Raw genomic sequence first — 15,932 nt, forward strand, 5'->3', positions numbered from 1 at the left:
GAGAAATATAGACTTTACTCATTTAAAAAGTTTTTTGTCTCTTTTACAACTTACACCGAATCCAATTGAAGAAAATGTGTTGTTTTCCTATTAAGGTATGTTAAAGAATTTAAATACATTTATTTGATTTTGACTCATAAAAGAGCAGAACAAAGATTTGAGCTTGATTTCTCTTTTTTTTTTTTTTTTTTTTTTTTTTTTCAAAAAGGCCATGACAAAACCGTCCTGCAGCTGCTGTCTTCTGAAAATAGCAGCAGACATCGATGCGAGCAGCGAGCTGCTGTCACGTTGTTTCTTCTGTTGTAAGGGGTGTTAGTTTTACACACATTCTTTTTGGCAACAGAGCCCACAGGTGGCAAACAGCAACCCTTTTTCTGACATGGCCACAGGTGAGTTGAAACAATATAAGTCGCATTCATCAACATTTAATGCTGTTTTCTGATGCCACAAGACAAGAGATATTATGATGAAAACAAGAACAGAAAGTACAACCTCAGGTGGTCAAAACTATGTGTTATCGAAGCAATAACAAAGGAGAATTCCACCTTGAAATTTCAATGCACTGCTAAATTTTTATATTTCAGAGAGGCAGCATGGTGTTTTTACTGTAAGAGCTATCCCATATTGTGTGGTTCAGTGTTTGTTCCTCAAAGGTCTTCTATCCATCTGTTGAAAATGATGTTCTGGCGCCCTATAAGCTCTCTGTGACCGATCCAAAGCTCCATTATGTCTTCCTGATGAAGGTCAAGGCAACAGTTGGCTTGTTAACCAAGAAGGCTTGAACAGGATCCTTAGTGCCATTATCACATCCACTACCAAACTTAAACTTCCTCCAAATCCTCACCAGTGGTGACGCCAGGTATAGATTCAGGAGTGGGGGGGGGTCGTAGGGAGATTAGGGAGCATTCAAGGCCGACGGTCTTTTCCGTGTCCAACACCTAGTCGCTGTGTATTTAGGGTTTTTTTCTCCACCCTGATAAGCAGTACAGTATATACAAAACTAGCCGGTGAAGATACGAACAGCCCCTTCCAATTTGTAGAAAGAAAAAGAAGTTTATTGGTGTCATTGACTGTTATTCTTTGTTTTATATAATTTCATCAAGCCTTTTGTAGCATTCTGATGATTTCCGCTGACATTGCATCAGGTCAATATCGGCGTTGGTCAATACTCAAAGCTGCAGTAATGATATTGTATCAGAAATGAAAAAGTTCTTTAAAAACTTTGCTGCCAATCCAAAAAAGGTTAAAAAAAACTACCCACTGGACTTTGTTTCCAAGTTTGAAGAAGTTTGACACCCCAACCAGGAAGTTTTTTCAACTCAAAATGTCAGAAATAGCTTTGAGTTTGAGGCTTTATAGACTGGACAAAAATTAAAATTCTTGTTTTGGCCTAGAAAACATGCAGATTGAACCGGACGAACTTGTCAGTCCCTTAGGAATGGGGGTCAATTTTGGTTCTTTCTTAGCCTGCAAGGCTCTCATTCTATAAATCCTCAAACTCAACGCAATTTCTGACATTTGAATTGAAAAATCTTCCTGGATGAGAAGCAAAACGTCTTCAAACTTGCAAACAAAGTCCAGTGGATTGTTTTTTTAACCTTTTTTGGAATGACTAAGGCCTGAATGACTGAGAATCTTCACCAGCACATCGCTGCCAAGCATCATCTCCATGTTTTAATGTGGGTACGATATAATGACACCTAAATTAATTCTGAGATGAAACTACAAACAGCTGACTCAGTTTACAAATTTCTGACAAACTTCTTTTTGTTTAACTGGAAGTGAAATAGGAGTGCCAGAGTACCGAAGGCTGAATTCAAATGCAGGATACTTTAAAATCTGAAAACTGTGTAATTTTACTTTAATATTACAAGTTAATTTTATTTGTGTGCTTATATTGTTACTTTATTATCTATGTATTTTATTTTGCAATGTAATACACTCAAAAGGGAAGGAGGTTTCACCAGCACCATATTTATTAACATACTGAGAATTTTACAATTCTGAGGGGAAAAAAATACAAACTGGTTATATTCTATTTAAGCATTTTAAAAGCTAGTGACCAGATTGCAATGCAGGATTTAGGTCAAGTAGGAATCAGAGTAACATTCATGGAGACTCAGAAGAGTTGGCAACAACACTCAGTTCCCTGTTACTGTTCCACAGTTGGTCTAAATACAGGCGACTAATTTTATTTTTATTAGACCAGGAGAATGAAAAGACCACCTGAGAGATTTCTAAAGTAGAGTATATTTTCAAAAGAGAGTAATTAAAAACACAAAAAAATCTTTGAGTTTAGGGTGCAAAGATTGTAAAACCTAATGCTTCCAGAATGTCTCTTTGCATTTCCATTAATAGAAACCCGTTCTTTAGCCAAGATAATAGCTCAATGACATCCAAGCCCCCCTGCAGACATCCAGAGGGAAGCACACGTGGACTAAATGTCACTCAGCAGGGTCCCATCATTTAGGAGAAATCTGGTTTTCTGGCAGAACCTATCAACATCAGTCTCATATTATGTTATAAACATCAATTCTATGGATTCCTAAAAGCGGACTCTCAGTGCATAGAAAGAAGCAAAACGATTTCTAAAATTACATCAAAACTGGAAGTTGCATTTTTAGTACAGAATGAAAGTAAAATCACCTATTCAGGCTACAGAATGACAGCTTGTGAAGTGAGCAAACAGCAGTGGGATGAGATTCATGATTAATAGTGAAGGATGGTCTTCCATGATAAAAGAGTGGATGGGGGAGGGGAAAAAAGCAATAATGCATAAACTGACAGATGGGAACCTTGTGCGTCCCCAATCTGGGGTAAACTATGGTCTTATTTTCTGCATGTTGCAGATTGAAATATACAGGCATCAGTTGTCCAATTTTATCTGAGTGCTTGGGACGTAGATCTCTGATCTCCTGCAGATAGATGCCACAGAACTAAAAGGTCATCAGGAAGGGTTTTCTCTGCTAATCAAATAAACCTAAAGGGAAGGTCTGATCTTTTATAGCCCATTAAGATTTAAGGCCGGCTGGGAAAATGAACACCAGGCCTCTGCTGGGTGTTTTTACAGGGCAGCTTGCACCTGCCTGTCACTCAACAGGCAATGTCAGAGTAAACACCTGAGTTTACAATATGACTCTTTCAATGTGGAACAGTTTTCACTAACATTAGGTTGAATGAGTCATGCTGCAGTTGGTTCAGCTGGATATAAAAATACATTTTAAGAACAATTATAAAATCCTGGGACAAAAAAGCTTGAAAACATAGTCTAAAGTTTCAGGAGTTACGTAATTCAGATTTACGTCAGTTAGCTTCACAGCTACAATAACTTTAACCCCATATCCTGAGTTTAACTGTGTTAATATTAACGATTGAAAATTAGATTTCCTTAGTCAGAAAGATATGTGTTTCAACAAGTCACGTTTACCATACTTAAAGTAGAAGTAAAAAATTACCTTTAAGCTGCTATTGTTATTACACACATTTCTGTATAAGAAATGTTTTTTATTGATCTGATGTATTATCCAAATCTGAAATGTCTTGTTATTAAATGTAAGCAAAAATAAACCTTATTACAGGAACTGATTGAAAACATCAATCAGAGTGTAATTCATATATTAAATGTGTTTCCCTTTAGTGATGGAGATGTTAAAATAAATTACATTTTCAAAGTTATTGTTTTCAATAGGGATGTTTTTGAATGGCTCAAATGATAATAGAGCATCTGCTAAAGTCAGAGCTCTGACTGCGAAGTATTAAGAGTGGCTGAATAGAGTGTAGAGAAAGCTATTATACTCCTGTTGGATTCTGCCTGTGGACTGAATCTGGATCTGCCTCTTGACTTCAAACTCTGGATTATCCTGCATTCCTTCATCTGCTTGGATCTGATATCCTGCTTGTCCTGCAGTCTTCAATGTTTCAGCATCTGGAACTCTCTGTGAGGCAACCGCTACGTCATGTCAGCCAACCAGCTGGAATCTACCATATCCTCTGTGCACTGACTGAACTGTTAAAGCAGGTTTGTGACTCAAGCGTTCATAATCATCCTCTGTTAGATTATCATGGTCACTAACCTGTGTTTCTCTCCTGCAAAGGTTGCTGTTGTAGATTCCTTGGCCACTGCTACTCCGATCTTCCGGTTTTAAACACTTTTGAGTAATCCCACTGCCTGTCTTGCCTGAATACTGGGTCCTCTGTTCTGAGTCGTGACACATTCATGAAGTCAGACACTAATGTTGGACACAATTGCCTATGTAGCTTACATTCTCTGCTCTAACTAATCCTATACGTGTCTCAAACTTAACTAACTATTTTATTTTCTTATAGACCTTTACTCTGAACACTGACGGTCGCCAATGTTGTGAATAAAAAAAAGGTTTATCTTCACACCAAACATGTCAGTGTATGGTGCAGCATTAAGAGTTTGTTTCTCTTGAACTAAGACACATCCAATCCCTGAAAAACAATGCACTGCAGCAAAATTATACTTGCAACAATTAGGGATGTACACAAATAATCTACTTACCATGAATTGTCAAATAATGGTTTACTGATTTATGTGTTTCATCGGATTAACTGTTAAGCTAAGAGGTTTCTTTCTGTGTTGAAGTGCGTCCACTAGAGGGCCATACACTGTATAATTTTTTTTAATCGTTGCACGCAGCTACAGCGCACACTGTACGACAAAACCCGAGGGTTTAAAAGTCACAGCTAACAATGTATGTTCTCATACTGTGCAACCCAACACTCTGATGCGATCTACCTGCTCACACTTTATGTCTAAACACCCAGTCGGACTCAGCTCCGCAGTGAGATGGTGCTACTCAGGCTTCTCTATCTGGAAGCCAAACGAGTAGAAGAGGAATAAGAAGCTCACTAGAGTTAGCGACAACGTATTTGGACAAAGACATGGCTGAGCAAACGTGGCTACTACATCCTGTCAATTTTACGGAAACAACTCCATTTCATGCTGCTGAAGAAAAATCCTTGTTTGCGCATGCACACTGAGCGATTTGCCCCCGACGGCAGACTAAATTTCAAACGTGATTGATTTTCTCCCGACCTCACAATTCCTACTTGGGAGGTAGTCGTGAGTGGCTGATCGCCCCCTGTTACCCCATGTACACTACACGACACGTGATCAGGCTCAAAGTCAGCCCGATTAAAAAGTTCTCGCGCGACTGGAAAATCAGCCCGAAAAAGGCAAAAAAAAATCATACATTGTACTCACTAGTATTTGCAAGAGAAGTAATGCCAAAACGGAGGCATGCTAGAGCATAAACATGAATCAATCTGGAGTCCAGTCAGCGATTATTTAAATTTTTTAATTTCTCATGCAAAATGCACTCTATATACTTCTGTTTGTAAATATAAACACTCAATAATCAACAGTTATCAACTAAATAGGGCCAATTAAGTTGTGCTGCATGAAGAAGCACTGTTTTTCGAGAGCAAGGATGTGATGATTAAAAAAGTGGAGGGAGGTATTCAAAATATTTGTGACATGATAGAAAAAGACATGCTAACAATAAACCCGAGACACGCGGAAGGCTTTTGTCTGTAACTCCCTTCATGGAGCCAAGTTTTAACAATTGTCTGAGATCAAGGCGCTGCTCACAGCAAGTCCCTCCCAACGCTGAATGTACAAGTATGCTAAAAACAGAGAGCAACTTTCACAGACACCATCCACCCCAATGGAACAAATAATCTACCAGCATGTCAGAGTGACATATTCTGTCGTTTAATGACAGTATTTTAATCCACCTTTTGTTTATTCAATAACCTAAACGGTTCCCGTATTGTTAGATTTTTAAATATATCTAGTTTGATAATGTGTTTTAAAACTGGTTTTGTTTATTCACTTATTATTTATTACAACTGGTACAACAAATAGTTAAAATATAAATATGGACTCCTTTTTTTATACAGTGTATTGTAAAAAGAGTATTGAGCCATTCATGTTACTGGAAAGATCCTCTTGATACAAGGATACTCAGGTTTTTAAGAAATTGTCCGTGTTTCAATTATTCATTGCATTATTATTCAAAATGCATGCTGGTAACTACAGTCTATCAATTTTCCAGAACAGAGAAGAGTGATTAATCATTCTCCTGGGTACATGTCTCCACCACTTTAGAGTAAAATGCTGGCATGCTTTACACCAATGCTCCAACACTGTGCATAAATCATGATTTTAATATCAGCCATTTCTAAAATGAACACTTCTTAAAGTCTGGAGGTCTTTAGCAGTTGTCTCTCTAAAAAGAATACTGTGCAGACGGATAATGGCTGCTTCACACTTCACACCTAGGTGTCCATGGTGTTGCTGTTTTGTGAAGTACAGTTGCCAGCCAGGAAAAGACTGTTCTGAACTTTGTTACAAACTCCTTGACATCCCAAGGTCTTATTAACTGCACTCTGAGTTTCTTAATGATCTAAGAAGGTAGGCTTCTTAGGTTTCTTTCCTATAACCATTTTAGAAAAGTAATAACAAGCACACTTTCTTCAAAGTTAATTATTGCTAACCAAAAAAGACTTAAGCAGCTCACTTTTCAGTACTACGGCAATCAGTAAAAGTTACATGTGTTTATGATTTACAATAATCAAATTAAATTACATGATACTGTAAAAAAAAAAACATCTAAATATGTTTTATATCTATTGAGATCCTTTGTAAATACTTTCTTATGCCTCTATACACTCTACCCAGTAGATTTTCTTTTTCCGGGTGGATCATCAAAAATAATTGGTCCTCCTAATTGTCAATCATTCTGGTGACATGTTTACATAAGTCCGTCCGACGTGCTCGTCGCCATTTTTACTTACCGGTGGCGAGTCTGACATAGTGGAAACATTTCAAATCTTCTTTTAAAAAGCAAGCTTGTACGAGCGATGCAAACAGCAACTTTTAAACAGAGCGTGCACGAGGAGAAATGGGCTCGTGCACGCTCTCGCACGCATTTAATAGGCGCCCCCCCCCCTCTGATGCGGGTATAGGGTAGTGCATGTGAAGAGCGCGGTTCTTCGGGAAAATTCTCCAGAAAGTTAGTAAATATATCAAAAACGGTCCCTAATAGGTAACATAAACCAGTACACACACACACAAACATGAAACAGTGCAACATTTCAGACATAGTGGAAAAAAACTTTGGCTATGACTTTCAGTCTAAAAACAAAAGGTGCTTAAATAAAAATCTGATTATTAACCATAATACAATATTTGGAGCATTAACTTGATTCTGTTGTGATTTTGTCATTTTTCTTTATCTTTTGTTGGAAAAGTTTTGCAGTTATCAGGACTAGGGTAATTTAAGATCAAATTTATGCCTGTGGAGTACAGTTGTAGCTCTTAAATATTAAATATACTAAGTTATTTATTTAAGTTAAAAGGTGAAACAAATGTATTAGAAAACTCCCAGTCCCTGATATCCATGTTAAAGTAAATGATAAGATGAAATCCAGTTTATCATAAAATGGTAATATATATTACATCAGAACAACAAAAAAGGTTTGTCAGAGCCCAGACAACTACATGGAAATGTATTAATTAACAATTGTCATTGACTTTATGACAGGCAGTTGATCAAGTCCAGCATAACAAGGAAAAATACACAGAGTAGAGGAAAACACAAAGGAAGGACAATATAGACAGTGAATTGAGGAAAGGCAATAAAAAAAAAGAAACAAAAAGAAAGAAATAAAGCCTAAAATAAATACAATAATTTTTAAATAATCTTATTTCTCTCATATGCTTTTAAAGACCAGGAAAACAGGTTATTAAAATTCCAGACTTTCCTAGGAAGCTTGCAAAATCTGGTCTAATAATCTAATTTCAAACAGTAAAAATGAGATCAAGACTGCTGGGATTCCTTAGCCTCAGCAAAACCATAACTGCTTCTTTGCAATGCTGCACTGGTGCAGTAATTCATGCATCATACACTGTATACTGCACAATACAATTACATACTGTAGCAGCTTATCACTTTTACCATCAACAGTATCCTGAAAGATAAAGATATCCAAAAAATGGCGCATCTTTTTATGTACAGCGAATGTATACACAGGTTTCACTCTGTTAGCTATTGAAATAAATGTACTTTTCATTCACATCCTATTTCATGAAGATGCACCTGATTTTTTTGGTTAAAAAAAAGTTTCACATTGTAGTTTTGACTAAGCCTCAGAGACATCTTCACACAACAGCTAAGATCTCTTGGGTATCAATGTCTCTGTTCAAACACTGTGATATCAGGTGTCCAAGGTGATCCAACCCCATGTGGACAGCTTTAGGTACATGTGTTCACACCTGGTTTACAAGGAATTCTGAGTGACCTTTAATCACTTGTAGGGATTACAAGTGTATTCGTTTTTCTTAGCCAACAAATAAAATAGTTATGTTTTATTCATACACTTACTTCGAATGTTTCCACTGTTCAAATAGTGACTGAATATTTTTTAAAAACCAAGTGTTATTATAAATGAATCATTTTGAGCACCTATATTCTAGCATATTTCATTTCTAACAAACATTTAAAGTGATGTGTGGTGTCACTACAAATATTTAAAAAACTGATTTTACATAAGAGAATGAATGTCACAAGGGAGAGACAGCTCAAAGAAGAAAAGAAAAAAAGGAGCACCATGAAAAGAAAGAATAAATGTAATAAACAGAGAGCAGGACACAGGAAAGTAAGATCCCTGGGGATGGCGAGTAAAGGGAGAAGGAAACAAGAGAAAAATGTAAAAAAGACAGTAAAGGAAAAAGGGGAAAGGAAGGGCTGAAGAAAAAGGGGAGGAAGCTATAGCAAAGGGAAACAGGGAACAAGAGGAAGAGGAAAAAAGGGACTAAGAAAGAAAGAACTGAGAAAACTAGAGGGAAAGAGGAATTAAACACTAAATGAGGGGTACATATAAGCATACTAGGATGAGAGAACAACACTATTTTTGACAGTTTGATAGGGAATAAAGCCAACATAAAAGCCTTTTTCAAAAATCTGTTGTTGTTTTTTTTATTATCCAGAGCTCAAAAAAAATGCTGACATAAAAATTCAGACTACTACACATTTTTCAAGACAGGAAGGAATCATTTTAGAAAAAAAATTACTATGGACCCATTAAACTTCAAATTGTAAACATAACCAGCAGCTAATAATAATAAAAAAAATCAGCTTTGACAAAACCATGTTCTAACAAGCAGGATAATGTGCTGTAAGCTCCCTCAACGCATTTATTTAAAAATACTATGTAAGATGTAATAGGAGAATAACAGAGAGATGAACGCATATTCCGTCTTTTACTTAGGCTGATGATTGCTAGTACCTCCCAATACAACCGACTCTCAGATGGGCTGTAAATAGAGTTTAATGTGTGCCCTAAAAAGCAGAAAGAGAAAACACACATCTGCTGTGTTTAGGTAAGCAGCAGTTGCTATGGTTACAGATGAGCACCCTCTAAACAGTTGTGTGTAAAGCCATTATAAGCTGCAGCTCTTCGGCAGCACATGCACATATTTACACACAAAAAAATAGACGAATTGCTATAAACTTTGGTGTTTAAAAAAATACGAATAACACTTATAAGGAAAAGAGGCTGAACTCTTATTTGCTTCTTTTAGAATTAAATGACCTGAAAAAATAACATGCATCACATTTGTGCATAGAGTTAGGAGGTGTACTTGTCTGGGAGGTAATGTGCTATTTTAGACTGAACTACCACAAAAATGTCTCACTTTATATCAATTAAGTCAGAATCACAGTTAATAGAAACTGGACAAATTCAACAAAATACACTTAACAGGAGCAAAAAAGGTCCATTTGTAAGTCACTCTAGTCATTTAAAAACTCCCCTTGAATATTCTGACATACCATCCAGTCCATCTATTTTCAACCCACTTATTCTAGCAAGGTCATATGGAGGCTGATGCCTGTCCCTCATAGTATTTTTTTATTTTAATAGAAATACATTATGTTTTTACTTCCACCCCATATTTATAATTATTAAAGTATGTATACATGGCCAAATGGGAATGCTGTAGTACATTTAAAAAGACTAAAGTAAAACTGGGACTGAGCCTGAAGGACTGCGGCAAGCCTTGGCATTGTGCTCCCACTAATACCATTTCATTTCATCACCAGTGAGTCTTAGTCCTTCCAGTGCCAAAGGCCTATAGCCAAGAATCATCAAACACCTCTTGCAAGATTTAAAAAATGACATCCCACTTCTTACCTAGATGTCACCGCAAAGGCTTATCCTATCCAAAAGTTTAACTGAGGACATTTTTGTCCGATACAATAGAAACTGAAATAAAATGATCCTGTAGGCGTAGAAGCTTGCTGTGCCACAAAAACACTGTTAGACAAACCAGGCACCATCGCATTTCTAAACTGCACATCTCTGTCTTTATATCTGATTATGTCGGTGCTCTGCAGACTTTGCAGAGGATATGACCTTAATATACTCTAAATCCCCTATCTGGCTTTGTTGAGAGATAAAGAATCAAAATCTGCAAGTCAACAGTTTATGGAATATCAAAGTAAAAAGTACAGCCCGTTTGAGGCTTGTCTGAGCCTCCAAATGGCCCATACCTTGCATACCTTATGAATCATGATTGATAACAGGTGAAAAACACAAGATGCTTAACAGCGGCACATTGTCATAACAAAATCCAGGTACGATATTGATTATCTGTCAAGAATCATTAGAATAACCAAGCAACCGTCTGCTCCAGAAGTGACCGAAGATGCGAACTCACCAGGACTCTTCCTGTCAGCGTCTGAGCGGATATCATGACTCCAGCCCAATCTTTCACTGACGTCATCCAGCCCACCTCGCTCGCCGCAGCATCCTCTTTGTCTGTACGCTTAATGCCATCGCCAGTGGTGATCCGGTGCACTTCCTAAAAATAAATGTACAGTTCCAAATTAACAGGAGAGTTTTATATTTATGTAACATGTTTCTAAAAAGCTTTCTGAGAAAAAACAAGCTCTTGTGTGTAATTTTAAGTTGCTCCCTTAAGAAATAGCCACTTTTATGCAGTCTCCTTTATGAAAACAAGCCCAAAATGTTAAAATAAATACAAGGTTATTTCAGGACACTTTATTGCAATCCTACTTCAGTTTTCTTTATACAAAGTTTTCTTAGTCACTGATATAAATTCGTTTTCTATCATCTGTAGTTATACAATCTCAATAATATCTAAACCAAGATTGACATTTCTAGATAGTTTGTTTTCATCCGACATCATAATATGAGTTTATTAGAATCAGTTGATCATAGCTATTTACAATTACATCTAAGGCAAAACAGTAAAATTTACAGACAATTATCTTTAGTAGCCATTTAGAGTCTTTTTTAAGTTTTCCTTAAAGCCTTGAGTGATAAGCTTCAACACTCAGTTTAAACGAAAGGTCCAACATAGTTTATATGCAAAAGAAGGACGTTGGGATAAAATACCACTGTTTATAATCTTATAACAATTTATTCTTTTAAATTGAAATGCTTTATATTTATCTGCATTCAGAGAGAGAACGCAATCCATTTTCCTATTCATGTTGATGTCAGGTAAACTGGTAGCTCTTTTAAAAGATTTATTGGCATCACTTACTGAATTAGCATCTAAATAAAAATAATACTCAATTAAATTATACAATCTATTATTTTTTTCTGGATAAGGGCTTTACAAAGGTGCATAAAAATAATATCAGAGATTCAAAAATATTATTCTATTTTTAACAATGGGGATCAAGGCCTCCAAAATAAACCTACGCACATGTTTGCACACATGAATTTTGGTAAACATTGAGAGAGAGAGCAGCAAAGACACTCCGGGAGTGTATCCATGGCAGCCACTGAGCTCCTGGTGTTTCTGCTTCACTGAGTGGGCTGCCTGCAAGCCTGCCTATCTGACTGTCTTTCTTACTGCTTTTCCATCTGTCTGTTGGGACTGTGATGACTCACGGTGCAGGAAATCAAGACAGGATACAGAGGTGAGCCATGTTCCCTGATGAAAGAACCTGCAGCCATGAGGCTTTTCTTTAGTACCCTGCTGACATCACTCACCCCAAGGCCTCACTCATCCATCGACACCTCTCTGGTTCAACATTTAAAGAGTAGACTACCCAGTCATGTGGTCACTATTAACGTGTGTCTTATCTGTTGTACCCCCATTTCCGAGTAGCAGGAGTCATACCTGGGAGTTTAGCATACTATATTTTTCAGCAGCAGGGTGGACAACAGTGTGTCCCTATTATAAGGGCAGTTAGCTGCAAAGAACTCCTGGCATGTGGCATGTGTTGTGCCATCACTCTACCATTCATCTTTGTAAATTGAGAGAGAGGGCATTGCTGCATTGAATAAAGGGGTCATTCAAAATAGTTTGCAACATAAATATATGGGCTAAACGGTTGTATTGGAAAAATGTTTTTCTGCAGTTTTGCTGTGTGAGGAATGAGAAAACAAGATTTACATGGATGTTATTAATAATAATGCTTAAAATCAAGGGCAGTGAATGTATTTCAATTTTTTTTTATTTTGTAAATCAATTCACACAACACTAATAGAGGTACTCATACTCGTCATCTTCTATCTAGGACACGGGTCGTGGAAGTCTGAGGAGACTTCCAGACTTCCCTCTTCCCAGACACCTCCTCCAGCTCCGCTGGGGGATGCCCAATGCGCTCCCAGGGCAGCCAGGAGACGCAGCCCCTCCAGCGCTGTCTTGGGTTGTCCCTTGTGCCTCCTCCCGCTGGGACATGCCTGGAAGACCTCCTGGGGGAGTCGTCTAGGGGATATCCTATAAAGCAGTCTGAATCACCTCAGCTGATTCCTCTCAATGTGGAGGAGAAGCGGCTCTACTCCAAGTTTCTCCTGGATGACCAACCTGCTCACCCTATCTCTAAAAGAGTTCACAGACACTCTGCGAAGAAAGCTATTTTTAGCAACTTCCATCCAGAATCTTCTTCTTTCAGGTATGATCCAGATTTCATGACTACAGAGCTTTGCCTTTTCTTTAAGCCCTCTCTTGAGCACAACAACAACAACTGCAAAAAGCAAAGAGGAAATTGACTGGTCATCAAACCAGACCTCTCAGCCCCTTGGCTGCACCTAGAAACCCTGTAAATAAAGGAGGTGGGAGTTGAACACATCTCTGACCCAGTGCTATACCAATAAATGTTCACCAGAAAATTTCAGCAGAATTTCTGCCAAGTCTGTCCAGCTTCCTCCCCTCCAGCGTATCCAACACACCACCAGGTGGTGATTGGTTTACAGCTCTGCCCCTCTCTTCACCCGTATTTCCAAGATATGCAGCCTAAGGTCAGATGATGTGACCACAAATTTCGATTATCACTCTCTGGCCTAGGCTGTGCTGGTGCCAAGCCCACCGACGGACATCCTTACATTTGAACAATGTTCATTATTTACAATCCATGAGTTGTACAGAAATCCAATGATTAGACACGACACAGATTGAGAGCAGGGGGTCCGATCCTCCCGATCACGCCCCTACAGGTATCACTGTACTCTCCAACATGGGTGCTTAAGTCCTCCAACAGCATAATAGAAATCTCAATCATGCATCTACTTAAACTTAAGATTATTATGTCTATAAATACAAAAAGAAAATAAAACAGTAACACTCCTTTAGTTCCAATGTTAATACAGTTAATACATTTTGTGTTTTGCTTTAATATTAATGTCTCTGTTGCAAATTCCACTGTAGCCCAAAGTATTATTCTTTTTTTTCCTATCGGAGTAATGTCACATGCTATAAATCTCCAGCTGCTTTAGAAAATAACTGAAACCTCTCTGAAAGATTGAAATGCATATTTGTGAGATGTTCTTAAAGATTTAAATCCTGATAAATCAATCATGTTGAGTCCGAAGGCAGCTAGACAGTGACAAACACTGCTGAGATGTAGAAAATGGTATGCATGGTGAATTTCTTTATGGGATTTCTAAAAGACATAAATAATAACTGGTTTAAAAGATTTAAGGGATTTTTTTAAGAACGGTGTCGACTGGAAACCGTCCTTGATAAAATAAATGTATTCCGTTTCATCTGCTGTTGAATTTGTTGAGTTAAAAGTCAAATCCATCCCCACACTAATGCTTAATGCTAAACTAAATACAGAAATAGTTTCTAAGTGAAATAACATTTGCATATGTGCTAGAGCTGTTATTTCTACAAGTAGGGAAAAGGGCAATCAAGACCTTATTCCAGCCATGCTTTTTCAGTTGCAGGTATGAATGTTCACACCGATCACTCCTACGCGACAAGCTCAAGACGAGAAGTCTAACCCAAAGGAGTCAATAGTTTTTGTTTACAGAACTGTGGCATCATTCTAGATGCCTGACTGAAAATGTACAGTTACAGAGAAATTAATACAAAACAGCATTGTACTTTTTTCATGCTGTTGACCAGAGCATCCCTAATAGTGTTCCTTTTTTTAAACAATGATGATAAAGGTTTATTCAGTTCATGGCAAAACAAATTGCCATGAACTGTGTCTACTCCCTGTTTCTGTGTTTCTGCTGCCTGAGGCTTTTGCAGGAATTTGAGTGCTATGGTGGTGGGTTTCACCTGCACCGAGGGATGCAGGGTTGGTAAAGGGGATTAAAAACCCTGGATCTCCCCCTGTTTTTCTCTGGACTGGGACTGTTGAGCCCCTGCTTTACTGCCAACCTGCTTTCATGTTAAAGACATGGTTCTGCCTGGGGCTGCTGTGACCTCTGGGAGCAGAAGCTACACTATATTGCCAAAAGTATTTGCTCACCCATCCAAATTATTGGAATCAGGTGTTCCAATCACTTCCATGGCCACAGGTGTATAAATTCAAGCACCTAGGCATGCAGACTGTTTTTACAAACATTTGTGAAAGAATGGGTCGCTCTCAGGAGCTCAGTGAATTCCAGCGTGGAACTGTGATAGGATGCCACCTGTGCAACAAATCCAGTCGTGAAATTTCCTCGCTCCTAAATATTCCACAGTCAACTGTCAGCTGTATTATTAGAAAATGGAAGTGTTTGGGAACGACAGCAACTCAGCCACGAAGTGGTAGGCCACGTAAACTGACGGAGCGGGGTCAGCGGATGCTGAAGCGCATAGTGCGAAGAGGTCGCCAACTTTCTGCAGAGTCAATCACTACAGACCTCCAAACTTCATGTGGCCTTCAGATTAGCTCAAGAACAGTGCGCAGAGAGCTTCATGGAATGGGTTTCCATGGTCGAGCAGCTGCATCCAAGCCATACATCACCAAGTGCAATGCAAAGCGTCGGATGCGGTGGTGTAAAGCACGCCGCCACTGGACTCTAGAGCAGTGGAGACGCGTTCTCTGGAGTGACGAATCGCGCTTCTCCATCTGGCAATCTGATGGACGGGTCTGCGTTTGGCGGTTGCCAGGAGAACGGTACTTGTCTGACTGCATTCTGCCAAGTGTAAAGTTTGGTGGAGGGGGGATTATGGTGTGGGGTTGTTTTTCAGGAGCTGGGCTTGGCCCCTTAGTTCCAGTGAAAGGAACTCTGAATGCTTCAGCATACCAAGACATTTTGGACAATTCCATGCTCCCAACTTTGTGGGAACAGTTTGGAGCTGGCCCCTTCCTCTTCCAACATGACTGTGCACCAGTGCACAAAGCAAGGTCCATAAAGACATGGATGACAGAGTCTGGTGTGGATGAACTTGACTGGCCTGCACAGAGTCCTGACCTCAACCCGATAGAACACCTTTGGGATGAATTAGAGCGGAGACTGAGAGCCAGGCCTTCTCGTCCAACATCAGTGTGCGACCTCACAAATGCGCTTCTGGAAGAATGGTCAAAAATTCCCATAAACACACTCCTAAACCTTGTGGACAGCCTTCCCAGAAGAGTTGAAGCTGTTCTAGCTGCAAAGGGTGGACCGACGTCATATTGAACCCTATGGATTAGGAACGGGAT

At 38.6% G+C, this 15,932-nt stretch overlaps 1 protein-coding gene across 8 annotated transcripts in view; it reads right to left on the reverse strand.

The window, feature by feature from the left end:
* The window catches only part of LOC119774917 (calcium-activated potassium channel subunit alpha-1-like), a 137,626-nt gene that overhangs the window by 97,352 nt on the left and 24,342 nt on the right, over positions 1 to 15,932 (reverse strand). For all 8 annotated transcript variants that reach the window (XM_038272661.1, XM_038272659.1, XM_038272656.1 and 5 more), the window contains exon 2: positions 10,751 to 10,894. In XM_038272661.1, the coding sequence (XP_038128589.1) occupies positions 10,751 to 10,894 (144 nt within the window). The remainder of the gene's footprint in view (positions 1 to 10,750; positions 10,895 to 15,932) is intronic.

This window comes from Cyprinodon tularosa, unplaced genomic scaffold, assembly GCF_016077235.1.
Source record: "Cyprinodon tularosa strain WSP-4 unplaced genomic scaffold, ASM1607723v1 ctg84, whole genome shotgun sequence".
In the NCBI taxonomy this organism is placed as follows: domain Eukaryota; kingdom Metazoa; phylum Chordata; class Actinopteri; order Cyprinodontiformes; family Cyprinodontidae; genus Cyprinodon; species Cyprinodon tularosa.